The sequence below is a fragment of the Martes martes genome (genome assembly GCF_963455335.1).
Source record: "Martes martes genome assembly, chromosome: 9".
In the NCBI taxonomy this organism is placed as follows: domain Eukaryota; kingdom Metazoa; phylum Chordata; class Mammalia; order Carnivora; family Mustelidae; genus Martes; species Martes martes.
This window is the reverse complement of record NC_137896.1, coordinates 23,463,388-23,485,709: the sequence shown is the minus strand read 5'-3', so window position 1 is coordinate 23,485,709 and position 22,322 is coordinate 23,463,388. Positions and strand designations below refer to the sequence as shown.

The window sequence follows — 22,322 nt, the reverse complement described above, 5'->3', positions numbered from 1 at the left end:
TGGTCGAAGGTCTTGCCCTTGTAGACGCCCACCACGTCCATGTCCAGTAGAATGATCTTGTCCCGCAACACTTGTGTTTTATGGACAAAGTTTTGTCATCTTGTCACTCTTAACTGCAGTGGAAGCTGGGAACTCAAGCTGGGTGTGCGGCTGCCTAAGAGACATTCGGGGTTCTGTTCCAAGAGGGGAGGGTAGCAGCAGAGGTGCGGAGGGGGACCGGTCTGCACTCTCTGCCACAGAAGCCAAGAGAAGAAAGAACCTCAAGGAGAAGGTGGTCCCGACAGTAGTTGGGAGGGGAGCCGAGGGGTGTGTGCTCCCCACCCCCAACAAGTCTGTTTGCAGGTGAGAGATAGGGAGGGACCTCCAAGAGAAGGATGGCCCTGGGGTCCCAGGGGGAAGGGCTGGTCTAGGCAAGAACAGGGACAGCTAGGCCACTGCACCTGAGGGGAGGCAGGGCGAGGGCACAGAGGGCCAGAAGGTCTCCGCGGGAAGGGGGTGGCAGCAGGAGGGCTGGAGCTGTGCGGGGAGTCGGACTCGAACTCACCGCACTTGGGCTGGGCAGGGCCCAGCTGAGCGGTGCCGCAGTCAACAATTGTGCCTCATCTTCTGCTGCCAGGGGCGCAGCTGTGCGAGGAGCTCTCTGCTGGCTTCCGGCAGGACCGGGGGTTGCTGGGTAACTCAGCAGACTGGGGGAGTTCCGGGCTTTGGGAAATAACAAGCGGGACGGGCTGTGGAACGTGTGCTGGGCTAGAGAAAGTGGAGGCAGGGAGGGACGTGAGGGATAGAGGTGAAGTAGATTCATCTTGTCTGTTCGGAGGCCGGTGGTGAAGTGTGTGGTCTTGGCTGAGACCCGGGAAGTGGGGGGGCCAAGCTGACCGGTGGAGTGACACTGGGGAGGGTTGGGAGAGGACAGATGGGTCTGAGAGGACTCGAGAGTGACTGGATTGGTGACTGAAGGGGAGAGCCCAGCTGAGACCCAGGTCAGGCTGGGGCGATGGGATGGGAGGGCAGGTGGGGATAAGCGGGAGGCGTGGATGTTGGGGAAGATGGTGGCTTCACTAGGATGTGTTGAACTTGAGAAGCCTAAACCTTCTGAGACAACCTTTGCTCAGGAGGCAGGACCCAGATCTGAGGCTCTGAGGGAAAGTCAGGGCTGGGAGTAGGGTCCTGGGCGTCACTGTCATGTTAAAGGCACTGACAGTTGTGAACGGAATGGGCCGCAAGATGACTGGGGCAGGCTGAGGAGAGATGAGGGCCACGGCAGATGTGATCTCTTAGGTGCAGAAAGGCCAAGCGGAGGCAAGCTCACCAGGGGACTGGCTAGATCTGGAGGCCAGTGTGTGGGGAGGACAGGGACTCTGAGGACATAGGAGGGGAGGATAAGAGTTGCAACCCGGGCCCTGTCATTCAGGGAGGGAAGGTGAGCACTGAGTGTGCCCCTGGCTGGAGGGAAAGGAGGGGATATGGAGAACGAGGTCCCATGTGGGCAGTGGGACTGGTGGTCATGACCTATACTTCCCAGTGAGGCCAGAGAGACTTCGAGGAGTGAGGGTAGCACAGCCCCAGCTTGGGCACTCCTGGGCAGGTTTCATTCCCTCCAATCTTTGGAAAATTCCATAGGAACAGCCAATCCTCGCCCAGAGATAACGACCCTGACTCACAGACCTCCATCCTCCTGGGTCCTCCCAAATTGAGGCCCATTTTATAAGTGAGTTCATCGCCTTGAATAAACTATCACGGCAGTGGGTGTGGAAGTCGGTCCAGCTGACTCTTGGCCCTGTTTCCCCAGAGCTCCTCGCCCTCCTGCTCACTCACTAGTACTGCCCCTTGGCCTCAGAGGTAGGTTCTGTTAGCGTCTCCAGGGGGAGAAATTGAGGCTCCAGGGGGAAAGAATGTGCTCGAGTAAGAGGCAAAGCTACTTTGGACCCCTGTCTCTCCTGTAAAGGAGCAGACAGAAGCTCCAAGACGAACATGCCTGCTCACACTGTAACTGGTGGCCACCAGGCCGGGTTGCTCCCCTCACGTGGGATGGGCCAGCCAGGGTCAGCCACTCTGCCTTTTCTCAGGCCCAGGAGTCCTAGGCAGAAGCATCAAAACAGCAGAAACCCGGGGCAGTGGGGAACGGGAGCTTGACTATGGGTGAGACACAGACCCCAAGCTGACCGTTTCCCCCAACCACCCCAAACAGTCCTTTCACATCTCCTCTGCACCGAATAGCAGAGCTTGGCCCAGATCCCATCCCTGCACGTGGTCTAGAGGGGAGGCAGACCCCCAGACAGGGGAAATGGCATGTGAAGCCCCAGAGGAGAGGTCCTCACCCACCGAATATTTACCCAGCGAGCACCTTCCACGTGCTACCCTCTGTCTGGGTGCTGGGATAGAGCAGGAACCAAACACACAGAAAGTGCTGCCCTTAAGGGGCTTGAATGTTAGTGGGAGGGAGAAATAAAGTAATTTTTGTAATAATTTTACGCCATATTAAACTTAAACCCACAATGAGATACGGCTGCACACCCACCAGCGTGGCTAGACTTAAAACAACCGGCCACACCAAGTGTTGGCAAGGATGCAGAACTACTAGAACTCCCATACAACGTGGATAGGAATCTAAGGTGGAACCACAGCTTTAGAAAAAGATCTGGTAACTTCTTATAAACACACGCCTACCCCATAAGCCAGCAATTCCACTCCCAGATCTTTGTCCAAGTGAAATAAAACGAGTATGTCCATGCGAAGACCGTTATAGGAAAGTTCGTAGCATTTTTATCACAATCGCCAGAAGCTGGACAGTCCGGGTGTCCATCGGTAGGAGAATGGATAACCAAACCAGGTGCATCCATACGATGGAAACTACACAGCAATATAAAGACATGGTCTACTGGTGTCTGCGGCGACAGGAACCTCCAAATGTTTCTATTGAGGTAAAGAAGCCAGATACAGAAGCATGTACTGTGTGGTTCCGTTTATGTGAAGTTCTAGATCAGCCCAGACTAATCTTTTCTAAAGAGGTGATGGTAGTGTTATGTATCTTTGCAGGAGTTTGGGTTGTACAGGTGCCAAAACTCCTCAAACACACACTTAAAATCTGTGCTTAGTTGTATGTAAAATTTATCCCTGTAATGAAAAACAAAAAACAAAAACCACACATTGATAAGGATGTGAAGGGTTTAGGGATAAAGTGAACTAAACTGTAACTTACTGGGGTTTTTCCTTTTTTCTATTGAGACATAATTGACATCTAACATTTCTATTACTTTCTGGTGGACAACATAATGATTCAATATTTGTGTATATTGTGAAATGATCACCACAGTAAGTTTGGTTAACAACTATTAGCATACATAGTTACAAAAATTTTTTTTTCTTGTGATGGGAACTTTTAAGACCTATTCTTTAGCAACTTTCAACTATACACAAATATACATTACTAACCATGGTCACCATGCTATACATTACATCCCCTTGCCTCCCCACCCCGCCTGCCCCCACTGCATATTCGCTGCTCGATCTCATGACCCTGAGATCATGACCTGAGCTGAGATCAAGAATCGGATCCCCTGGGGCGCCTGGGTGGCTCCGTGGGTTGGGGCCACTGCCTTCGACTCAGGTCATGGTCTCAAGGTCCTGGGATCGAGTCCCGCATCAGGCTCTCTGCTCAGCAGAGAGCCTGCCTCCCCACCTCCCTCTGCCTGCCTCTGTGATCTCTCTCTGTCATAAATAAATAAAATCTTAAAAAAAAAAAAAAGAATCGGACCCCCAACCAACTGAGCCACCCAGGTGGCCCCCCCTTGACTTATTTATAACTGAAAGTGTGTGCCTTTGACCCCTTTCACTCATTTTGCCCCACCCCACTCTCTAGCCTATGGCAACCTTCAATCTATTCTCTGTATCCATGAACTTGTTCCTTTTTTTTGGATTCCACATATCAGTGAGATCACGGTCCATCAATGTTGTCACAAATGGCAAGATTTCTTTCTTTTTTATGGATTAATAATATTCTTGTGTGCGTGCCACATTTTCTTTATCCATTCGTCTATCAATGGACATTCAGGTTTTTTTCCTATTTTGGCTATTGTAAATAATGCTGCAATAAACATAGGGATACATACATGTATCTTTTCTGGAGATTTTCATTTTCCTTCAGATAAACACTCAGAGGTGGAATTGCTAGATTCTTTTTTTTTTTTTTTTTTATTCATTTGTCAGAGAGAGAGAGAGCGAGCACAGGCAGGCAGAGTGGCAGCAGAGGCAGAGGGAGAAGCAGGCTCCCTGCTGAGCAAGGAGCCCGATGCAGGACTCGATCCCAGGACGCCGGGATCATGACCTGAGCTGAAGGCAGCCGCTCAATCAACTGAGCCACCCAGGTGTCCCGAATTGCTAGACTCTTATTTTTAATTTTTTGAGGAAATTCCGTTTTCCACAGTGGCTGCACAAATTTACCTTCCCACCAACAGTGCACAAGAGTCCCCTTTTCTCCATATCCTTGCCAATATTTGTTGTTTCTTGGCATGTTGATGATAGGTAGTCAAGCGTGAGGTGGTATCTCATTGTGGTTTTGATTTGCATTTCCCTGCTGATCAGTGATATTGAACATCTTTTCATGTGTCTATTGGCCTTCTGCATATCTTCTTTGGAAAAGTGTCTATTCAGGTCCTCTAATGATTTTTTAATCAGATTGGTTTTCTTTTTCTGTTTGTTTTGTTTTGTTTTGTTTGCTATTGACTTGTATGAGTTCTTTATATACTTGGGATTTTAACCCCTTATCAAATATATGACTTGAAAATATTTTTTTCTTTTCTTCTTCTTCTTCTTCTTTTTTTTTTTTTTAAAGATTTTATTTGTTAGAGAGAATACAAGCAGGGGGAGCAGCAGGCAGAGGGAGAAGTAGGTTTCCTCTGCAAGGAGCCTGATGCAGGACTCGATCCCAGGACCCTGGGACCATGACCTGAGCTGAAGGCAGATGCTTAACTGACTGAGGCACCCAGGGGTCCTGCAAATGTTTTCTGTTTGGTAGTAGGTTGTCTTTTTATTGTGTTGATGGTTTCCTTTGCTGTGCAGAAGCTTTTTAGTTTGATGTAGTCGCACTTATTTTTGCTGTTGTTGCCTTTGCTTTTGGTATCAAATCCCAAAATCATCACCAAGACCAATGTCAAGGATTTTACCACCTATGCTTTCTTATAGTTTTACGGTTTCAGGTCTTACATTCAAGTCTTTAATTTATTTTGAATTAGTTGTCATCGCAGTGCAAGTAGTGGTCCAGTTTTCCCCTCATTTGCTAAAGAGACTGTCCTTTCCTCCATGTGCATTCTTGGCTTCTTATAATTTCATTGATCATATACGCATGGGCTTATTTCTGGGATCTCTGTTCTACTCCACTGATTTATGTGTTTTGAATGCCGATACCATACTGTTTTGATTACAGTAGCTTTGTAATATAGTTTGAAATCAGGAAGTGTGATGTCTCCAGCTTCGTTGTTCTTTTCCAAGACTGCTTTGGCCATTCAGGATCTTTTGTGTTTCCATAAAAATTTTAGGATTGTTTGTTCTATTTCTGTGAAAAATGCCATTGGAATTTTAATAAGGATTGCATTAAATCTGCAGGTTGCTTTCAGTATAGACATTTTAATATTTTTCTAATCAATGAGTACAGAATATCCATTTATTCATGTTTTTTATTTCTTTCATCAATGTCCTATGGTTTTTAGTATACAAATCTTTCACCTCCTTTGTTAAATTTATTCCTAGGTATTTTATTCTTTATGATGCAGTTTTAAATGGGATTGTTTTCTTAATTTCTCTCTCTGATAGTTCATTATTAGCATATAGAAACACAACATTTTTTTGCAAGATTTTTTTCTTTTTTTTTAAATTTTTTATTTTTTTATTAACATGTAATGTATTACTAGCCCCAGGGGTACAGGTCTGTGAATCACCAGGTTTACACACTTCACAGCACTCACCATAGCACATACCCTCCCCAATGTCCATAACCCAACCACCCTCTCCCTACCGCCCTCCCCCCGGCAACCCTCAGTTTGTTTTGTGAGATTAAGAGTCTCTTATGGTTTGTCTCTCTCCCGATCTCATCTTGTTTCATTTATTCCTTTCCTACCCCCCAAGCCCCCCACGTTGCCTCTCAACTTCCTCATATCAGGGAGATCATATGATAATTATCTTTCTCTGATTGCCTTATTTCACTCAGCATAATACCCTCTAGTTCCATCCACATCGTCACAAATGGCAGGATTTCATTTCTTTTGATGGCTGCATTGTATTCCACTGTATATATATACCACATCTTCTTTGTCCATTCATCTGTTGATGGACATCTAGGTTCTTTCCATAGTTTGGCTATTGTGGACATTTTGCAACAGATTTTTTATATATTGATTTTGTATCTTGCGACTTGACTGAATGTATGGGTTCTAACAGTTTTTTGGTAGAGTCTTCAGGACTTTCTATATATATGATATCCTATCATCAGGGGCACCTGGGTGGCTCAGTCAGTTAAGCAGCTGCCTTTGGCTCAGGTCATGATCTCAGGGTCCTGGGATCGAGCCCCACATCGGGCTCCCTTCTTAATGGGGAGTCTACTTCTCCCTCTCCCTCTGCTTGCTGCTCCCCCTGCTTGTGCGCTCTGTCAAATATATAAAATCCTGAAAAATAATATCCTGTCATCTATAAATAGTGACAGTTTTATGTCTTCCTTTCTGATTTAGATGCCTTTTATTTCTTGCCTAATTGCTCTGGCTAGAACTTCCAAGATGGTGTTGAATAAAAGTGGTAAGAGTGTGCATCTTTGTTTTGTTCCTGATCTTGAAGGAGAAGCTTTCAACTTTTTACTGTTGAGTATGTTAGGTGTTGGCTTGTCATAAATGTAGACTTTATTATGTTGAGATATGTTTCCCCTATAACCACTTTGTTGAGTGTTTTTATCATAAATGGATGTTGGATCACAGCTTACTCTGAAATGCATAAAAAAGATTGGGTAGATGGATGGATGTACAGATAAGGCAAACAGAACAAGCATTAAGCGTAGAATGTAACTGGTGGGTATACTGGTGATCGCTGGACAATGACTTCAAGTGTTCTGTGTACCTGAAAGCTTTCACAATGCTTAGAAAAATTCCGTAGCCTAGTAGAAGGTGATAACTGCTCTGGCAAAAAATTAAGCAAGGCATTTGGAGGGAGTATAGGGAGTGACTGGGGTGGGGGCCGCAACATTAAATAAAGTCATTCAGGAAATCCTCCCTGAGGCGGCCTGGGAAATGAGCGAGTGAGATGCAGAGATCCTGGGGAAAAATGTTCCGGGCAAAGGGAACGGCACATACAGAAAAGCCCGGGGGCGCAAGTGTGTCTGGGCCTCCCGGAACAGCGAGGAGGCCAGTGTAGCGAAGCCGAGGGGTGAGGGTGAGGGTAGATGAGACCCCAGGAGTAGCAGGAAGGGAGGTCCCATGGGCCTCGTGGGGCACCGTTCAGCTTTGACTTTTGCTCTGAATGAGTGGGATCCACAAACCACTGACCCAAGTGCAAGCAGGAAAGCTGCTGTCCATGTGGGGAGACCGAACGGGGGCCTCGCAAAACCAAACGCAGGAGACAAGAGGGGAGCTGCTGGCAATGGTCAGGCAAGCGAAGATGGCGGCTCTGGCCCGAGGGTTGAGGTGGAAGTGGTGAGAAGTGGTGAGATTCTGGAGCTATTTTGAAATGTTGGACAGCAGGGTTTGGGTGTGGCTTGGGTGTGTGGGTAGTGAAAGAAAGGAAGGAGTCAAAGATGACAGATGGAGACAGGAATGATTACAAGGGGGGCACATTTTAGAGGAAGAGCATAGGTTCATTTAGGGGAGGTTAAATTTGAGATGTCTGCTGGGCTTTCAAGTAGAGACATGGGGTAGGCCAGACCTTTGGATTCAAGGGAGATGGGGGAGAGGACGACGTCCTGGAGAGAGAAACCAGAGCACCGGAGGAGGGAGCGTCAGTCCTGCGGACAGGTCAGGTAAGAGGCAGAGGGATCCTGGGATCCTCCCCCACTGTAGCCTCAATCTAGGGCTTAGTCAGATGAAAGAGAGGTGTAACCATTTCCCCCAAGGCCACGGCCAACCTAGTTCTTTGAGCCACACTTAATAGTTCTGACCACACTATCCCGTAACGTGGTGAGATTTGTCCATTTTGACACTGCTGTAGATCAAGAGTCAGTGAACTAAGGCTGAGGCCAGATCTATTTTAGCAAATAAAGTTTTATTGGGACACAACCATGGCCATTCAGGGGCCAAGGCTGCTTTCACACTCCAACAGAATTGAGCAGTTGCTGGGAATCAAATGGCCTGCAAAGCCAAACCTATCTACAGTCTGGCAGGTTCAAGGGCAAGTTTGCTGATCCCTTCTCTCTCACCGTGTGTTGCTCTGTTAAAGGAATACCCAAGACGTTCAGAGGGACAGTTAGATGGTTCCAATTTTCTGCTATTGTGAAAATGCTCCAATAAACATACTTAGCTGTGTTCCCTTGAGTTCATATGGTACATGCAAGTGGAATTCCTGGTCTGGAGGATACGGGCATCTTCCGTTTCAGTAGATTTTGCCAAATTGCTTTTTAGTGTGGCTGAAAAGATTTAACTCCCACCAGCAGTGTGGAGAGTTCCTATTTCCCCACCTTCTTCTAAGACATGGTATGATATTAGTTCATATGAGTTACCAGTCTTCTATTGTTAGTGGATTCCTCTAGATCTTCTGGCTGTGAGTGATCCTTATGTTTTTCCTTTCTTTTTCTTGGCCTGGGGCTCTGGCTGGGACCTTGATACAATGTTGCAATGTATTCAATGACAAAATTCAGAATTTCGTTCCTGGCTTTAAAGGGAATAATGCTTAACACTTTACCATATAGTATTTAAGTACAAACATTAAGTATGATGTTTGCTGCAGGGTGTTTTGTGTGTGGGTGTGGGGTGGGGGAGAACTTACCTAGAAACCATCTGGATTAGATTTTTGAAGAACGTGGCTACTCATTTTGTCTATTTCTATTTCTTTTTGAATTAGTCTTGGCAAATTACTTTTTTCTAGGAAATTGTCCATTTCATCTAAGTTTTAAATTGGCATAAAGTTTGTAACATTCTTATTTTTATCATTTCTGCTAGAAACAATAGTTATGTCCCTTTTACACATTAATGTTCATTTTATTGGTCTCTTCAAAGATCCCACTTTGTTTTGTGGTTCATCCTAGTGCTTTTGTTTTCTATTTCAATTTCTGCTCGTCATTATTATCTTCTTTCCACTCTCTTTGGGTTGACACTATTACTCCTTTTAAAAATTATTTAGGGGCGCCCTACTCCTGGTGCTCCTGGGGCCTCGTGTGGCTCAGTCGGTGAAGCATCTGAGTCTTGATTTCAGCTCAGGTCATACGTTCAGGGTCATGAGATCAGCTTGCGTCAGGCTCTGTGCTCAGCTGGGAGTCCGCTGGAGATTCTCTATCTCCCTCCGCCCTTACACTCCACTCTCTAATAAATACATCTTTTCATTTATTTGAGACTGTATGTGTGTGTGTGCATGAGCAGGGGGAGGAGCAGAGGGAGGGATGGGGGAGAGGAAAAAAAGGGAGGGGGAGAGAGAATATGAATCTCCGGCAGACTCCCTGCTGCGTGCAGAGCCCAACACAGGGCTCAGTAGCAGGATTCTGAGATCACAGCCTGAGCTGAAACCGTTAAGTTATCAGCTGCTTAACCCACTCAACCACCCAGATGTCCCTCTAATAAATAAATCTTTTTTTTTTTTTTTTTAGATTTTATTCATTTGAGGGAGTGTGCGAGCAGGGGGATGGGCAGAGGGACAGAGAATCACAAGCAGACTGCACCCAGTGTGGACTTGACGTAGTGCTCAATCCCATGACCCCAAGATCACGACCTGAGCTGAAATCAAGAGTCGAACACTTAACCGACTGAGTGCCCCAGGTGCCCCTAATAAATAAATCTTTTTTTAAAAATTCCTTAAGGGGCACCTGGGTGGCTCAGTGGGTTAAAGCCTCTGCCTTCGGCTCAGGTCATGATCTCAGGGTCCTGGGATCAAGCCCCACAATGGGCTCTCTGCTTAGCAGGGAGCCTGCTTCCCCCTCTCTCTGCCTGCCTCTCTGCCTACTTGTGATCTCCCTGTCAAATAAATAGATAAAATCTTAAAAAAAATAAATAAATAAATAAATAATTCCTTACGGGGCACCGGGGTGGCTCAGTGGGTTAAAGCCTCTGCCCTCGGCTCAGGTCATGATTTCAGGGTCCTGGGATCGAGCCCCGCATCAGGCTCTCTGCTCAGCAGGGAGCCTGCTTCCTGCTCTCTCTCTGCCTGCCTCTCTACCTACTTGTGATCTCTTGTCAAATAAATAAAATCTTTAAAACAAAATTCTTTAATCTCTGCTTATAAGTTTTCTGTATTGCTTGCCTACTATAATGACTATAAATCTGCCAAATGCCGCTTTAGTTGCCTTTCCCCTATCATGTGTTTTTATATATATTTCATTTTTTGATATAAATAGTTTTCATTTCTATAGAATTTCATCGTTGAGTAAAAAGCTTTTTAGATGTTTAAACATCCAAACATTTGGAGTTTACTTGGCTCTGGTCTGTGGTCACAGAAATATGGTCTGTATGAAATGGATGGACTACTTGATACCTTTGAGATTCACCTTGGGGCCATTTTTCAGGTCATTTTTTGGTAAATGTTTCTTGTGTGCTTTAAAGTAACAATATTGGGTTCAGGTTTCTATCAGTTTCATTTATTAATATCTCCTATACCCCCTTTTTTTGGCTGTTGGGTATGTCAGCTATTGAAAGAGGTCTTCCATCTCTCACTGTGATGGAAGATTGGGCAATTTCTCCTCTTATCTTATCCCTTTGTTTTATACATTTTCAGCCTTTTAAACCTCTAACTTATATGTTTTATAAGAAATGTTATATCTTCTTAAAAGTTGTACTTTTCATCATTTTGTGGTCACCCTCTTTATCTCTAATAATGTCTTTTGGCTTTAAGCTTATTTTGTCTGATTTTGCTATAGATACACCTTCTGGTTCAGTTTTCTCTAGTAGACCTTTCCGCATCATTTTACTGTTGGTGCACTTACATTGTAAATGTCCTCTTGTAAACAGGATGTAGAGCTGCATTTTGTTGTTCTTGGCCAGTCTGATCATCTGTTTTAATAGGTGAAGGTAAAACCTTTTTTACCTCTGGTTTTGTATCATATCCCATTCTTTTTACTACCTTTTTCTCCTTTTCTGCATTGGCAGTTTCACTTTCCATTCTTTTAATGATCCCTTGTAAGTGTCTGAAATACACACTTGGATTTACAAAGCTGGACAATTACCAGTATCTTTATCCTGCTCCCCTTAAGTATGTCAAGCCTCGGAGCACTTGAAATGATTACCCTCTTCAGCCTGACATGTTGCTGTGTCCTCTCCTCCTTGTTTTGTACTCCACAAGTTGATCATCACTCTTCATGTTCTGCCTGTTTTAGATCTACTAACACATTTACCAGTTGCATTGCTCACCATTTTCCTATCTTCTCTTTAGAGTTCTGCAAATTTTTTAAAAAATATTTATTTATTTATTTATTTATTAGAGATCACAAGCAGGCAGAGAGGCAGGCAGAGAGAGAGGAGGAAGCAGGCTCCCCACCGAGCAGAGAGCCGGATGTGGGGCTTGATCCCAGGGCCCTGAGGTCATGACCTGAGCCGAAGGCAGAGGCTTTAACCCACTGAGCCACCCAGGTGCCCCTCTGCAAATTGTTTACGATGTGCCAAGATGCTACATTTCTACTGCTCTGCATTTTATGTGAGGATCCTGGTCTTTAATCAAGTTTGGAAGCTCTTCTCCAGGAACTGCTTCTCCCACTTTTTTCCTCTCCTTCTGGAATTCTGACTGGACCTGGGATTCCTCTCTCTTCACCAGTCCTGTCCCTTCCCCTTGTACGTTATCCATTACCTTCTCTGGTGAGTTGCTTCTGATCGTTCCTCCAGGTCAGCGACTTATCTTCTGCTGTGTCTAATATACTTTGTCTCATTCTTTGAGACCTGAATTTCAATGGTTTTTCTTCTAGAATTCCTTTCAAAACCCGTGTTCCTTTTTGGCGTCTTGCTCTCTCATGTTTAAATCCCCGCCCCCAGCCTTCTTCCCCCTCTAACCATAAGCTCCACGAAGGTGAGGTCTTTAGGTTCACTGCTGTTCTTCCTCCCCCCCGCCCCCCCGGCCCCGTGCCTCGCACCATCGCTGGAAAGGAGCAGACTCTGAGTTTGCTGTGGGATGACAGCACCAGTGGGAACAGAAAGATGCTAAGCCCCGGACTGGTCCGCGAGCAGCGATTCGGCCCGCTCAACTGCCTGCAGGCCTGCCAGTCTCTCAGCCTGGACCTCGAGGAGAGGGGCCACCATGACGTCACAGGACTGTGACGCGCCGGGAAGCCCCGCCCCTTCGCGGCATTGGCTAGGAATCCAGCTCTCTGCGCCGTGACGTCACGGGTCCGGGCGGGCGGGTTTTGCGTCGGCCCAATGGGAGCGGCGAGCCGGCCTCCCCTTTAAGGAATGTTGTGACCTGACGTCACCCGGGCGAGTTACCTCCCCGAGCCACCGCCGCCAGGCTCAGCTCACAGCCCCGGAGCCCTTGAGCGCGAGGCGCGGAGCCCCCGAACCTCAGACAGAGCCCCAAGCCGCGCGCCCCGGAGCCCCGGCCTGCGCGCCCCGCCGGGCCCGCGCGATGCCCTCGGACCGGCCTTTCAAGCAGCGGCGGACCTTCGGTGAGGCCCGGCGGGCGGTCAGCGGGCGCGGGGTGGGGACGCTGCGACTGACCCTGACTGCCGCAGGCCACGTCAGCCCCGTGACGTCAGACTCGGGCTAGACCCCCGGTCCGGGAGGCAGGTTCAGGCCTGGGCCAGGGCCTCGCCTCCCAGCCCGGTAGGTGCCAGGCCCTGGGGCCTGACGGCCCTGGGGGCGGGGGCTCGGGGGGGCGGGGCCGGGGACAGGCGGGGCGAACGCCGAGCGGGACCTCTCGGCCTCACTGCCCGCCCGCTGTCCGCAGCCGACCGCTGTAAGGAGGTGCAGCAGATCCGCGACCAGCACCCCAGCAAGATCCCGGTGAGTCCCGCCGCCCCCTCCCATCCCCGCGGCCCCAGGCCCCGCACCGCTCACGCATTCGCCCCCCCCCCCCTAGGTGATCATCGAGCGCTACAAGGGTGAGAAACAGCTGCCGGTCCTGGACAAGACCAAGTTCCTGGTCCCAGACCATGTCAACATGAGCGAGTTGGTCAAGATCATCCGGTGCGTGGGCAGCAGCAGTCAGAGGGGACTTGGGTCCGTTTGGGGAGGGTGGGGCCTTTGCCAGGCTGGGCTGAATCCCTGTTCTGGGGAGGTTGGGAAAAGTCAAGGTCAGGGCTGGGGTCGGTGTCAGGTCAGAGGTGAGGCCTTCTAGGAGGGTTTGCGATGGGTGTGAAGCGGCCTCAGAATCCTTTTGGAGAGCGGTAGGTGGGGGTCAAGGCTCCACCCACCCAGCAGCCAGGCCCCCTCACCATCAGCTTGCTCTTCTGCCCACCCCAGGCGCCGCCTGCAGCTGAACCCCACTCAGGCCTTCTTCCTGCTGGTGAACCAGCACAGCATGGTGAGCGTGTCCACACCCATTGCGGACATCTATGAGCAGGAGAAGGACGACGATGGCTTCCTCTACATGGTCTACGCCTCCCAGGAAACCTTCGGCTTCTGAGCCAGCAGTAGGGGGGGGTTCGCCTGGGAGTGGGGGGGCCCTGTCAGGCTATGCCCAGGGAGCTCCTGGCTCCTGGACTGAACTGCCTCTGCCCAGGATGGGCTAGGCAGGGAGGCCACCCCCCCCTAGTTAGGGGGCACCAACCACGCCCACTCTGCCCCTGGGTGGATGTGTCCCAGCCATTGTTAGGGTTGCCCCCCCCCCCCGGGTGCTGGCTGGGATGGGGGAGGGTAGGGAACAGCCCCCAGCACCCCTGCTCCCTGTGATTTGTCTTTTTTTTAGGCCCCTGCCCATCTGCCCCTCCCTCACCTGAGGCGCTGCCCCCCCTGCCTGGACCTGCCCACCCCTGAAGGACTGGCCCCTGGCTCACCTGGTCTTGACATGGTGTATGGATCTGTGGTCATTGTCCCTCTGCAGAATAAAGATTGCTCAGGCCTGCCTGGCCCTTTGCCTCCAGCTACTTGGGCATGGGGAGGGCTGCCGCTGGGGCTGTCTCACAACGTCTCAGCTCACCGGGGAACAGATTTGCATGCTGTGGACCTGGGGCTCATTCTGGAAACCCACAGCAGTGTGTAGTATACGGGGGGGGGGGGTCGCGGGGGGAGGATGTTTGAGGCCAAGCCCACCCTTTCCAGGAGTTCAGTGTGCACCCAGGACCGATTTCTTCATAACAAAAAACATTTATTAAGTAACCACAGCCTAACAAATCCTGCTCCCCTGCTTCTTCCCCTCTCCATCAGTGGAGGGGGCTCCCCGGTATGCAGAGCCAAAAAGTGGGGGTCCAGGGAGAGGTGCTCCTGGCTACTCCCCATAGGCCTTGCTGCCAGCCATCGTTCCCCTCTGGTGCCAGGGATTCGTAACCCTGACTTGAACCTCGTTTGCCTGAGGACTCCTCTGCTGGCAGCTCTGGCTAGAGGGCTGGGCCCAGCTTCTGGCCCTTCCATCCCCTGAAGTCCATGCAGCCCTGTGCCCAGCCCGGCCTACTTGAGCACGAGCATGGCCTCTGTGCCGTCCTTGGCAGTCAAGTAGAGCCCATGGGTGAGGTAGTACTCCCGCCGCAGGAAGGCATAGAAGTAATCCGAGATGAGCAGGATCTGTGGGGAGACAGAGGGGTGAGCAGTGTTGAGGAACCGCCCCGAGTCCTGGGTCGCTGAGGGGCTAGGCAGGTGTGGGGGAGACCCCGCAAGGTCTTGCACTTCAGAAGCTGCCTGGACTGTTCCATCCCCTCCCCTACCACCCCTTGGGTTTCTGTCCCCCTCCCAAGTTCTGGCCTCAGAACCCCAGAATGGTCCTTTTGCAGCCAGAGGCCTCTCCTCCGCCTCACCGCTTGGGTGCCCACCGGCTCCTCCACGGTACAGCCGAGCACCTATCAAAGCTGCTGCACCCGCTGGGAGCCCGTATCCCCCGTCTTCCTTCCAGGTGCTGAGGCCACAGAATCACCCAATACTTAGCCTGCCAGATAGGCTGCTAAGTCCTGGCGGTTCTCTCTCTCAGACTCTCTTGGATCCACCCATTTCTGCTTGTCCTTAGAGCTGCCACCCTGGACAAAGCCACTGTCACCTAAACAACAGCAGTCTCCTCTTCAGGCTCCCTGGTCCAAAGCCTCCAGCCCCCCTGCAACCCTCCCCCCACCCACACCTGCCCAGCCCATTCTCCCTAGCAGCCAGAGTTTGCTTTTCAGAACAAATCTGGTCCTGTTACTTCCCACCTGAAAGGTCCTCTAAAGGCTTCCTAAGGGCTCTTAGGTGAAGATCAAACTTTGGGGCTCCGAGGCCTTGCGCCTGGTCCCTGCGCATGTGCGTGCCTCACCTTCTCTCCTGCTCCACCTCACTCAGCTCCAGCCACACTGGCCTCCTTCCTCCTGCTGCAGGATCTCTGCAGTACCCTCTGCCTGGAATGTTCTCTTCCCTTTCATCTGATAGTTAACATCTCCTTACCCCTTCAGGTCTCAGGAAAGATCACTTCCCCCACACCCCCCAGGTTGGGTCTTGGCCCCCATTAACCGCTATTTCTTAACATAAATTCACCCAAATTAGTTTTTCATCTGTGCGACTGCCTGGTGACTGTGGCTTCCTCCCCTGGGCTGGGAAGGGTCCCCAAGGGGTTCTGTCACCCTGGTACCCATGCCAAGCTCAGTCTGCCTTTCCTGTATGGGCCACAAAATCAAAAGGGCCCTAGAAGCTCAGGCTACGTTCCCCCTCACGGAGGCCCAGAGAGGAACAAGGACTTGCACCGCCTTACAGTAATCCCATTACCTCCCAAGACTCCCACGGCCCAGGACAGGAGGGGCAGGAGGAGGGCAGAAGGGGTCATAACCCCAGGTCTCAGGCACTTAGAGGCCTCTTAGACCATCAGCACCAACCACCTGTTGGCACAGTGAGAAGATGGAAGCCTAGAGCAGGGGGAGCACCGGGCTAGGGTCTACAGAGCAGATGAGTGGCTGAGCTAATTCTGGGATCTTGACCTTTGACCCTCAGAGACCCCTGTCCTGGGCAGCCTCATACTGTGGGCAGGAAGAACACGGAGGGGCCTGAAAGAAGAGCTGAGGACCAATACCGAGGCTAGCCTCAGGACAGGTCCTGCCATTTTATCACCATCTGGAAGACTCCATTTGGAAGGCTGACGGTCTCCATCTTATAAATAAGGAAATTGAGGCACAAAGGGTTTAATAGCCTAAGGCTACACCAGGAGAGCTGGCTTAGTGGCCATGGCCCTGCAAGGTGACGCACTTGGGGCCCAGTCTGCCATGGGACACAGAACTTGCAGCTGAGGGTAGCAGTGGAGCAGACAGCGCAGGGAGCCCACAGCCACCGGTGAGGGGCAGTCACCAAAAGCAAAGGCTGATCTCACATCGTGCAGCCCCTTTCTCACACAGGCCCAAGGTGTCCGGCCTGGGGATGGAGAGCCTGGTGCTGTGGCTGAGCCGGTGGGGGCTGACCCCCAAACCAGGTCTGATGAGGATCAAATATAAAATCACAATTCACAATAAAACAAAATGAACCAACTCCAATGTCATGGTCACCAGCGTAAGGATTAGAAAATCAAAATACTAGGTATTAGGTCGAACCCTATGAAATGGCCATTTCTACACATCAAAAATGGTTAAATACTGAAAATTTCATACGGTTCAATCTAATATAAAATGGAAAAAAAAATCAAATACAAATAGTAGAATACACGTGGTATTTAGAAGAACCAGAACAAATAACTCTAAGGCCTTAGGGAGCTATTCTTGTTCCTTATAATCCTTAACATTGTAAAGTATGTACATGTATTCTATTGATTAAAATATCAATTTAAAAAAACCAGCCAATAAATGAGTAAATAAATAAATGAGGGAGAATTCCTTTTGAAATCCTTACAGAATAATTCCAAATAACATACACAGACTTTCCCTCCTCCAGGAGTTGGAGCTTAATTCTTGCCTGCCTCCTCCTGCACGCCCCGCACCCTGGTGGGTGGGCCAGATGCGGTATGTCACTTCCAAAGAACAGTGCAGGGAAAGAGAGAATAGTAATTTACACTGCAGAAGCCCCGCAAACACTGTCTTGAGCAAATGATGAAGGGTGACATCAGTATGAGATCAGGTGGCTAGCATGTACTACCTGAGCATTCCAAAAATCCTAACCCCAGTCTTATGATGGGAAAAGCATTCGGCAAACCCAAAGTGGGGACACTCTACAGGCTACTTGGCCAGTGCTCCTCAAGACTATACAGGTCATGAGAAATTAGGACAGAGTAAAAAAGACAGGACACTTTAATGTGGTCCCCTGGCTTGGATCCTGGGTGTGAGGCATATGGGAACTTTCTGTATCTAAGGTTATTCTGAAATTTAGAAGTTTATTTAAGGGGCACCTGGGTGGCTCAGTCAGTTAAGCATCTGCCTTCAGCTCAGGTCATGATCCTGGGGTCCTGGGATCAAGCCCCTCACTGGGCTCCCTACTCAGGGGGAGTCTGCTTCTCCCTCTCCCTCTGCCCACCCCCAGCCCCCAGTTTGTGCTCTCTGTCCAATAAAATCTTTTTTTTAAAGTTTATTTTAAAAAAGCAGTGTACTAGAGTGCTTGGGTGGCTCAGTCGGTTAAACATTTAACTCTTGATCTCAGTTCAGGTCTTCATCTCAGGGTTGCGAGTTCAAGCCCCACACTGGGGTCCACTCTGGGCATGGAGTCTACTTTAAAAAAAAGAAAATTTAAAAAACCAATCTACTGGGGCACCTGGGTGGCTCAGTGGGTTAAAGCCTCTGCCTTCGGCTCAGGTCATGATCCCAGAGTCCTGGGATCGAGCCCCACATCAGGCTCTCTGCTCAGCAGGGAGCCTGCTTCCACCTCTCTATCTACCTGCCTCTCTGCCTACTTGTGATATCTCTGTCAAATAAATAAATAAAATCTTAAAAAAATATATCTACTATTGTTATTTGTAACAATATAAATGAACCTCAAAAAATATGTTGCTGAATGAAAGGCAGCTTTAGAAAATCTACATGTTAAGAGTGGTGTTTCTCACTGTATGTAAATTTCATAAGAAAAATATAAGTAAGTATTGAACTCGGTTAATGATATACATGCTGAGATGTTTAGTAGGAAACATAGTGATATCTGTACTTCATTTTGAAATATATTTTAAAAATAAGATGGACTGAGGAATGGATAATTTGTGATTACTAAAGTATAGTACAACGTTAATGGTAGAGTCTAGGTGGTAGGTATGTTTGTGTTCAATGTTCAGTCTTTCCACTTCGCTGTGTCTGTGAAAATTTTCATGATGAAGTGTTGGGGGAGGGTGGCATAGAGGGAAAGAGCCCTGTGCCCTGTGTGGGGGTTGGTCTGTGTGGAACCAAAGTCACTAGTCCTGACTGGGTGCCCTGCCCCCACAGGGAAGGCATCCTGTGGATACCAGGTTGGCCTGGAGGCTTGGCCCTTTCAGAGAGATGCCCCCAAGCTGGTAGCAGGCTGGCCGAGACAACCTCTTCTGACGTGGAGGCTTTCCATCTGGGCTGAGAAGGGATTTCCCAGAGGCCCTGAGATTCAGGCAACACGACAACTGTGGAGACAGAGCCCCTTCACTGACTGAGCCCCCCAGGCACCCCAGGCAGTGCATTCTTTAAGCTGCCCCCCAAGAACTATGACTGGACTCCTCAGCCACTCTCCTGCCATCAGCCACCAAGTTCTGCCAATCCCCTTCCTCAGACTTCCAACTCTGCCTCCTCGTCTCCTTCCCACTGTCGGCTCTTGCTGGAAGGCGGGGGGCCTTCCTGGCTTCTCTTGATCTCTCAGTGTCTGTCTCTCTCAATCTCTTGGTCTCTCTCTGGGAGTCTCTTACAGTGTCTCTCTCTCGCTCTCTCTCACACACACACACAAACACACACACACACACACACGTGCACATGAACCCTTCACTTGACTGCTCAGAAGCCTCCAGTGCCACACACTGCCCCGCACGCCCCACGAGCCTGATGGTGGCCTGTCCTGCAGACAGCACAGGGCCAGCCTCACCGCCTCTGTTCCCGCTCAGCCCCTCCCACCAGAGCTCCTGCTTATCCCTGGAGAGGGATCCTCTGCGTCTCCTGCCCCAGTCTTCTCTCATCCCATGCTCAGTCATGCCATGCGTGGGATGAAGTCACTTCCTGCTGGCCTCACATCCAGATGGGGCGGCACCTGCTCCAGCTCTGGGACCCCGGACCCTGCCAAGGGCTGGTGCTCTGGGAGTGGCCAGCGGGTCCCCACGCCCTTGGCGTGACCCAGTAGGGGCTCAGCAGACTGCCCTCCTCTCACTGGCAGCCGTGAGGGTTGCAGGACTACCTTCTGGGTCACAATGAAGATGTAACGAGGCAGTGGATAAAAGGATGGTCAGGGACAGGGAGGGCTGCTTCACACATGGAGTAAAAGGGCCAAAACGTGCTCCATCACAGGCTGCAAAAGTGGAGAGACCGGGAAAGCAACCCTTCTGGGTAGCTGCCCTGGCCTGGCCCTTTAGCAAAAAAACATCATGAGGGGGATAAGGGATGGACAGAACGAGTGAAGGGGAGGGGGCAGGCACAGGCCTCCCGCTGGGAGCAGGTCATGAAGGGCCGCCGCCACCCCCCCCACGCCCCCAGCTTGTGGTACTGCAGGAGCGCTGTGCCCTGGTAGTGGGCACAGCACAACAGATCTGGCCTGTCACTACTGTACACCTGAAACCAACGTGACCCTGTGTGTCAACTATACAATTAAAAAAAAAAAAGCATATCGCTGAATCTTCACAACATTCTGGGGGTATGGTTTACAAGCCCCACTTACAGATGAAGATGAGCAAACTCCAAGGTCAAGGGTCTTGCTCAGGGTCATGGTGGGGGGCGGGTAAGGGAAGTTTTAGGCTGCAATGCTAGTCCTGCCTGAGGCCTAAACCTGAGTTCTCCACCGTCCGCACAGCCCCCTCTCCCCAGTTAAGGGTTCTGGGAGGGGGTGAAAGGACTGCACCCACACATGTGGGTCCTGTTATGGGCCCATGCTAACCCATGGCCCACAATGACAGCCCTGTCACTTAGCCGAGAAGACTGAGGTTTTTTGGGAAAAGGCAAAATAAGCTTCAGAGACCTCTGAGCCAACGTAGGCTAATTCAGTGTGTCTAGAAGCTGGCGGGCTCAGAACAGCAGCCTCAGCCAACATGGGCCCCTGGGCTGCAGCAGCTTCCCAGAGAAGCAGGTGCTCTCACCGTAGGCATGCTCCAGTTCCCAGGTCTCTTGCTGGGGCTGGAGATGCGGACCCTCGACAGCACAGCTGCACTTGGGGGAGCTCACGTGGTCGTCACCATGAGAAAGCATAGCACAGCACCCTCTCCCCGCCTCAGATCTCGGAATATGGGAGCAGGAGGGGCTGATGGCCAACCTGTGGAGCACGACAGGCTTTGGCGTGACCCAGCTCCGGCCTGAATGGTGATGGTGGAGAAACCGAGCTCCACCCTCTAGCTCTAAAGACACAAAACAGTGGGAAAATCACTGGACCTCCTCTCAGGGTCTGGAGGTCACAATGTAAGATCCAAGTCGGTTTGATGGTAACTGTCACCTATGTAGCACTTTTCAATTCACAGACGCTTTGTCCCCCACCTCCTTACTGAGTCTTCACAGCCATCCTTCAAGGTGGAAGAAACAGAAGCCACCAGCACCTCTCGCCAGCTTTCAACAGCCTTCCTGTGCTCCAGATTCTGGCTCATATGCCTCACCTTTTCCCCTCCTGGCACGATGAGGTTTCCCAAGCAGGAATGGGATCACGGTTATCCTCAGTCTTGTCCTCAGCGTGACAGGGCTCCTGCTCTCCAGCGGAGCACGGCAGGCCTGTGGAACGGCCTTCCGCACCCACTCGCTCCCGCTTTCCTCCCCACAGGTGTCACCCCAGAGAGCCCAGTCAGCTCCTCCGGCCCCTAGGTACCCTGTGTACGGGCTGCCTCCCCACAAGGGCAAGTTGCCCTTACCCACGGCAACTCCGAGCGCCCCAGCCTTTTTACCCCATTCACAGCACCACCAGGCTGCCCCGGCCCTGCCTGGTTCCTTTCCTTTCTCTCCCTCAGACCATGGGCTCCTAGGAAGCAGGGCTGTTTCTCCTTCACTGCTAGCAGAGTGCCTGGCACATTAGCAAGCGCCCAATACTGTAAATAAATCAATTAGGCCCAAGGACTTGCCTAAGGCCAGCGAGCTAGGAGAGATGGGGCTGGGAGTCACTGCAGAGGCCGGGCCTCCAAAGCCCAGGCTTTCTGCTGGCCTTGCCTCCCTATATTTAGCTCAGGCTTCTCCTGTCACTCTGGTTGCAGGCAGGGAAGAGCCTGTGAGAGCCACGCTTGGGATGCTGAGTACCGAGCTCAAAGTCTGAGGATAGGAGGGACAAAGGAATGAACGAAGACCTGGCCAAATGCCACCAGTGCGGAAGGCAGAGCCCAGGCAGCTGGACGTGGGCAAGGGCTCCAGCCTGGGCCGCCAGCGCACACCTCTTCCAGCACGCAGACACAGGATCTTGCAGCCAGGACCACACAGACCCATGGCATTAAGCTTGAAATGCGTCCTGGTTATCCAGAAATGGGGGATACGCACCACCTCACCACTGATGATCTGCCCCACATGTCCCCAAACATTTACTTCCTCAGTGTCCCACTCCCCAGAATGACACACCAGACCAACTGGAAGGCAATTCCAGGAGACAGGACTATACATTCATGTGTGGAGTAAAGAAGCAAGTCCTGAGCAGGACCCAACACGAGAGGCTGGCGCCTAGACCCCAGAGCTCCAGGGCTCCCTGGAGACCGAAAGCAGAATGGCCAAAGCAAGGCCAGCCTTGGATCTACAGGGTCTGCACCACAAGGAGAAGGGATCAGAGCTGGCACCTCACGGTGAGGAGGCAGCAACTCATGGAATGTTCCAGACACAGCTGGGACACTGTTTTGGACAGTACGGAATCTATTTTAGACACAGACATAGAATAGGAGTGGGGCTCTCAGGGTCAGCCACAGGGGAAGACGGGAAGGGGGCTCTGGCTCTGACCCCCTAGGAATCCAGCAGGACCTGGCACGGGCGCAGCTCTGTCCTAACAGATGCTAGAACTGGGAGGTTAGGGTACACAAGATTATATGGGATC

The 22,322-nt window shown here is 50.4% G+C and overlaps 2 protein-coding genes across 4 annotated transcripts in view; one reads left to right on the top strand and one right to left on the bottom strand.

Annotated features, from left to right (window-relative positions):
• Positions 1-12,497: 12,497 nt before the first annotated feature.
• Positions 12,498-14,166, top strand: MAP1LC3A (microtubule associated protein 1 light chain 3 alpha). 2 transcript variants are annotated; one of them, XM_080814188.1, is made up of 5 exons: positions 12,498-12,763; positions 13,045-13,100; positions 13,177-13,283; positions 13,560-13,729; positions 14,005-14,166. In XM_080814188.1, exons 1-4 carry the CDS (start codon positions 12,724-12,726, stop codon positions 13,720-13,722), a joined length of 366 nt encoding a protein of 121 aa, XP_080670314.1. In that variant the 5' UTR covers positions 12,498-12,723; the 3' UTR covers positions 13,723-13,729; positions 14,005-14,166. The 2 variants fall into 2 exon arrangements, with proteins under 2 accessions (XP_080670314.1, XP_080670315.1); XM_080814189.1 differs by having other exon boundaries at positions 12,499-12,763; positions 13,560-14,166.
• Positions 14,167-14,388: 222 nt separating this feature from the next.
• The window catches only part of PIGU (phosphatidylinositol glycan anchor biosynthesis class U), a 90,459-nt gene continuing 82,525 nt past the window's right edge, over positions 14,389-22,322 (bottom strand). For both annotated transcript variants that reach the window (XM_080814123.1, XM_080814124.1), the window contains exon 12: positions 14,389-14,816. In XM_080814123.1, the coding sequence (XP_080670249.1) occupies positions 14,703-14,816 (114 nt within the window). In that variant the 3' untranslated portion in view covers positions 14,389-14,702. The remainder of the gene's footprint in view (positions 14,817-22,322) is intronic.